Source organism: Rhyacophila brunnea, unplaced genomic scaffold (genome assembly GCF_057557595.1).
Source record: "Rhyacophila brunnea isolate RB1 unplaced genomic scaffold, BYU_Rbru_1.0 scaffold_1, whole genome shotgun sequence".
NCBI lineage: Eukaryota > Metazoa > Arthropoda > Insecta > Trichoptera > Rhyacophilidae > Rhyacophila > Rhyacophila brunnea.
The window spans coordinates 48,582,019-48,588,018 of record NW_028232751.1 but is presented as its reverse complement, the minus strand read 5'-3'; the positions used below and the strand labels follow the sequence as shown (position 1 = coordinate 48,588,018).

The 6,000-nt window shown below is 30.4% G+C and overlaps 1 protein-coding gene across 1 annotated transcript in view; it reads right to left on the bottom strand.

The window, feature by feature from the left end:
* Nucleotides 1-1,347: 1,347 nt before the first annotated feature.
* mfr (ferlin family C2 domain-containing myoferlin misfire) overlaps nucleotides 1,348-6,000 on the bottom strand; it is a 91,305-nt gene continuing 86,652 nt past the window's right edge. The window contains exons 22-24 of the mRNA XM_085945741.1: nucleotides 5,641-5,879; nucleotides 4,016-4,295; nucleotides 1,348-1,566 (exon numbers count right to left, since the gene is read on the bottom strand). Coding sequence (XP_085801867.1) covers nucleotides 1,386-1,566; nucleotides 4,016-4,295; nucleotides 5,641-5,879 — 700 coding nt within the window. The 3' untranslated portion in view covers nucleotides 1,348-1,385. The remainder of the gene's footprint in view (nucleotides 1,567-4,015; nucleotides 4,296-5,640; nucleotides 5,880-6,000) is intronic.

The following is a 6,000-nucleotide window of genomic DNA, read 5'->3' as shown; positions in this document are numbered from 1 at the left end:
TAAAATGGCAAGAAGAAAAGGTTATATTGTATAATAGGTCGTTGACATTTGATTATCCTTAATGATGAATGTTAGCATAAGTGCCAGACATTAATCCGGATAGTCAAATTGTAGATGTTCAGGAAAAGTGTCAGATCAATTGTGTATGTGTTTTTATATGACATGAATCATTGGTAACAATAACCCTATTCTAAAATAGCAAGAATATAGGGCTATATATATAGATAGGTCGTGTACATTATCCATATTAAAAAGTTTAAGCATACGTGCCAGCTATTAATATGGATAATAAAACTGTAGATATTTAGAAAACGTGTCAAACCAATTTAGTATAACGTGTTCCTTTATATGAATGAATTGTCAGTATAACCTTCTTCTAAAATGGCAAGAAGAAAAGGTTATATTGTATAATAGGTCGTTGAGATTTGATTATCCTTAATAAAAAATGTTAGCATAAGTGCCAGACATTAATCCGGATAGTCAAATTGTAGATGTTCAGGAAAAGTGTCAGATCAATAATTGTGTATGTGTTTTTATATGACATGAATCATTGGTAACAATAACCCTATTCTAAAATAGCAAGAATATAGGGCTATGTATATAGATAGGTCGTTTACATTATCCATATTAAAAAGTTTAAGCATACGTGCCAGATGTTAATATGGATAATAAAACTGTAGATATTTAGAAAACGTGTCAACCCAATTGTCAGTATAACCCTCTTCTAAAATAGCAAGAAGATAGGGTTATATATAATAGGTAGAGTTAATTTGATTATCCATTTTAAGCAGTGTTGGAATAAGTGTAAGATGTAAATCGGGATAATCAAATAAGTTATAGTTGTCCAGTTTTTTTTATCAAAAATCGTCAAGTCAGTGATAAATTTTAAAAACTTCAATAATTTTCAATGAATATGTAGTAACATCATATACTTATATAATGATGTGAATCGTCAGTAATAATAACCTTCTTCTTAAGAAACAAGAAGCAAGCTTATAAGTACGATAATGTAAATTATTTGATTATCCGGATTAAACAATGTCAACATTAGTGTCGCATATAATTATAAATCCGGATAATTGAATAAAATATAGTTGTCATTTTTTTTAACAAAAGTGTCAAGTCAGTGATATATTTTATTAAAAGTTAAAATATATTTGATTTGTGTCAATATCCGGTAACATAATGTGCATACTTGCATATTATTGATTCAACACAATACAAATCGGCCAAGTATATTTTTAAATTTGGCGCTGTAATTTGTTTAGGATATAAATAGCAACTGAAATAGGTAAGGATACCCTAGCATATCTATAATTCCTAAAACTTTTACACATTTTTGTTGTTCAGTAGATTTTTTTTTCTCAATCGATGCTTTTCTTCATTTAGGCGCCCAAAAATTTCTTGACTGTGTAACCAGGAATGGCGTAGAAGAAAAGTAAGAGCAGTACAGCAAGGGCCACAATGATAAGGGCCTTTAGAACTCGCCACTTGTAGTTGTGCCAAATTATGTAGCGAATCGATTTCAGTGGATTTAGGAACCACATGAATGAAGCATCTGGCCGACTGAAAGTTGAAGAAGGAAAAAAAAATATATAATTCGATTTAAGTATAGATAAATGTACGTAGAACAACAAAAGTAAATATTACACCATATACGAGTATCACTTTCAAAAGTATTATTCTGCAAAAATAAATCAATTAAAATTTATTTAGTCAAACAAGAAAATCTTTATGTAGAGCACACATTGTAGACTATTCTAACTCACAGTTAACATATTTTGAAACATCATAATATATATACACATTATAATACACATAATATATACATATTATTTATATATACACATTTATGCATAATTATTTTGGTCAATAGTCCTACTAAAATATGATCTCAGTAGAATCTTAAGTAGGTTATTTCAAAGAACCCCCTTCTAAAATATTTGAAATGTGTATCAAATGAGTTCTACATTTAGCTGACGACAAGGTAGTAGTTAAACTCAAATATTTTATATTTTTTAATTCGTTGTGTACTTGATTTTGGGATTGGTAATAAACGTATAGCAATTTCATGACTATATAATATGTTTATGGTATATGTCGTAAACCATTCGTTCAAGTACCTATCACGAGTACCACGACTTCAATAATATAACAAAAATAAATGTACCTACGTATGTTACAATCATAACATAGTGGAAAGTATATTAATACATGTCATTAAGAATAATTCTGTGGTTGCAAGGTAAAAGTTCTGAAGTCGCGTTTTTACAAAATTAAAATTTTAATAGCAATTGTGTAAATAATTATGCTCTTTTTTGTGTATCATAGATTTTGTCACAATATGTAAGAAAAATAAATAGATATTTTTTTTAATTTGTAAAGGTTGTCCCAAAATTCACGCAAGAAGTAATTTTGATAGAAAAAACAGATTTTTAATTAAAAAATGTAATCTTTTTATCGATTTATAAAGTATGATTTATAAAGTATACAGTATGGAATAGCATATCGGGTAAATGGTCTCCACGGCTTTGCTGGCACATACGCACTCTTTTGTCGAAATTTTTCATGACCTTTTTGCATAAATGTGGCTGAATTTCGTTTATACAGCGGTCAATTTCTTCTTTCAAGGCATGGGTGATCATTTGGTTTCAACAAGATGGTGCCATATGCTATACAGCTCGAGAAACGATTAAATTACTCCATGAGTCATTTTTAGCCGTTTTCGTGACCAGAATTGGCCGCCATTTGATGCCATTTAACACCGTTGGACATTTTTTTAGGTTTAATTAAAGTCTAAGCTTTATACCAACAAGTCCATGATCACTCATGCCTTGAAAGAGGAAATTAACCACTGTATAAACTAAATTCAGCCACATTTATGTAAAAAGGTCTAGGAGAATTTCGACAAAAGAGTGCGTATGTGCCAGTAAAGCCGTGGAGGCCAATTACCCGATATGCTATTCCATACATAACCTTATACTGTATACTTTATGAATCGATAAAAAAATTACAATTTATATTTAAAAACCTCTGTTTTCTATCAAAATTACTTCTTGCATGAGTTTTAGGACACCTTTAGAAATAGCTTAAATTGAGAAAATCATTTTTAACTTTAAGTAAAATTACTTACACAAAACATTGAATATAACACACCATCACACATCGGAAACCTTAATTAAATATACATACCCATTAAAATCTAAGCAAAAGTATTTTGAAAACTGTGCTTTATTTTAAAACCGATTATCTCAACTGCTACCAAACTGACTTAAGCACTTTAACCCCTAAACCAAATTATTTAAATTCTTTTAGGGGGTATTAATTTTCCAAAATTTAAAACGTTTTATGACAACTAAAATATGATATTGAACGTACAAGGTAAGATAATGTTACATTCTATAATTATATTGCACATACATAATTTGAAAACATCTCATCCATATTTATATTTATACCTACCCACTATAAAAAATGCGTTTTAGAAAAAAAATCGTAAACAGTATTTTTCTAGTGGGTATATGCACGATATGTTTTAAAAAATATATGTTCTATATGTAGAATGTTACATTCTTAAATATTGTGAATTATTCATTAACTAAAAGAAATATTTTATTAAATAATAAATGTTGGCCATCGATTGTAATTTTTATAAATATTTAGTAAATACTATGTCAATCGTAGTCCACCTCATTCAAACTACAGTAAACAATAAGTATATCATTAGTCCTCGATGCGCGATGCAGATAAATCTGCTATCGGTATAAAATCTTCACCAAACTATACCTTGTGGTCGGTTTCCAGATAATAATGCAAAAATATGAGTGTTGTTGATCTATTTTTTTAGAGATAATAATTGTCATAGGTACTACCATCAAGCAAATATTCAAAGTACCGTTGTGCCTGGTGCTAGGGGGAACGAATTAATTTAACTGTATTTTTTACTACAAAATATTACAACTAACTTAAACAAAACTACTTGGTTAAAAATCATTAAGTTATATTTATAGCATACTTAGGCCTGTCAAGTGCATCGGGCTCATTTCGTCCCATCCCAGCGGGTGTTTTTTCCGCTTCTTCTTTGGTCAGGAGATGAATCTCAGCTTCGACTTTTCCGGTCAGTTCAAGCTCATCGTTTTCCTTTTTAATGTAAAATGGCCACCACCCCTTTACTCTTCTCTGCTTGAAAATGTTCACCATCGGAACAGATCCGTCGACTTTTAGCATATCTAATGTACACAGCTTGGACGATTTGGCACCACGAGGAAAGCGATTCAAGTCAAGGGTTATCGCACCTAAAAATAAACATGTTTATAAAATATATATTTTATTACCTTTGAATACTCATCGCAAATAATAATGGGTACTATTTAAAATTGGTTTATCAGCTAATAGTTTAACTTCAGAATTTACAAACAAAATGTCGGTTCTCTTGTACGGTTATTGTTCTTCTTTTGGTGTCATATTCTATCGGAAACTAGTGACCAAATAGCAGTAAATATTCCAATCCATAGATCACCAGTCATGTGCCTTGGATATTAACACAACTACTGAGAATGCTGACCCAATGGCTCTACGTCCTTTTATCTTTCCCTGTATTATGCGTTCGAGTAAATACTGCTAATAATAATAATTGATGTATTATAATTATTTATTATTTGGTAATATTCCACTTTCAAACAGTGTAACTGTAATACTGTGAAATAGTCATTTTTTATATAGTTTTAGTGCATTCTGACGAAAATGACAAGTCGCTTTGATGGGTGTATTAAAAATTATAAAATACAAATAATATTCTTGCTATCGGCTTGAATCAATATCGCGTAGGAACCGTGCATACAGTGCAGTAAATATCACTTATTTCCCAGTGAAGAAGGAAGTTAGGCTGAGGTAGGTAACTGGAAAAAAAGTCCTAGGGCAACCATATCTACGGGACATGAATTTGAATTTCAGTTAATTTTATTGATACAGTGCTTTGAATCGAATTTGCGGTAAAAAAGGCAGTATACCATACGGAGTTTGCCTATCGTGCGCAAAATTGCATAGCAAATACACAAAGGTATGTAAGCGTTGTCATGAAATTATTGCCCGTTTCATATAATAAAGTAGACAGTTCTTAGATTTCAAGGAAAAACACCATCAAACTTCATACAAAAAACTTTGAATTACACCAAACCGTTGTTTGCATGTATTAGTAGAAGATTCGACAGACTACGGCTTAGTACATCTGTGTGTATGTGAATTATATATTAAATATTTAGAGATGGATGGCTTCGTTGGTATTTTTTTCTTTAGGTTATTTAAATTTATATTTCTTAAGATAGGCTTTAAATAATCTTGAGACAAAAAATATTGCAGGCTTGCTTTCATAATGTGATATTATTATTAATTTAATAAATCATTCGTGTTAATGCAATTACACCGAGGATACTGACTATTAAATTCGACCTAATATAAGGTTTTCGATCGAGAGCAGATTACCAATGTTGATAATGCTATCACAATCGAATTATGTGTTGTCTAAAAAACGCAAAAATATGGAACATCAATATAAAAAATAGTATATTGTTATAAATTATTATAATATATGACTAGATGTGAAAATGTTTACTTGAACGAAATATTATAGTATAGTATTACCCAAAAAATCGTCGGCTGAGAAATGATCAGCATCCCACACTTGAAATTCAAGTCTTGCCGGAATTTTAGACTCAGTCTCGTCCCACGAAAAAAGAGACTCTTTTCGTGATATCACGATCTTCTCTTCAGCTACTAAATAATCAAAGGGAAAGATCAAACGCCAGTTGAAGTTACCCTCGCCTGTCAGAGATCGATAGTGGATATCAGTACTTTGGCAATCTTCAGGGCCTTTTAGCCATCTGTAAAATCAATAATTCGATATGTTAATAACTGCAATTCAATTCAATTCAATTTACTTATTTTACATATTGTAGACATTACAATTTATATGTTTAAAACGTTCACAAAATGACATGAAAC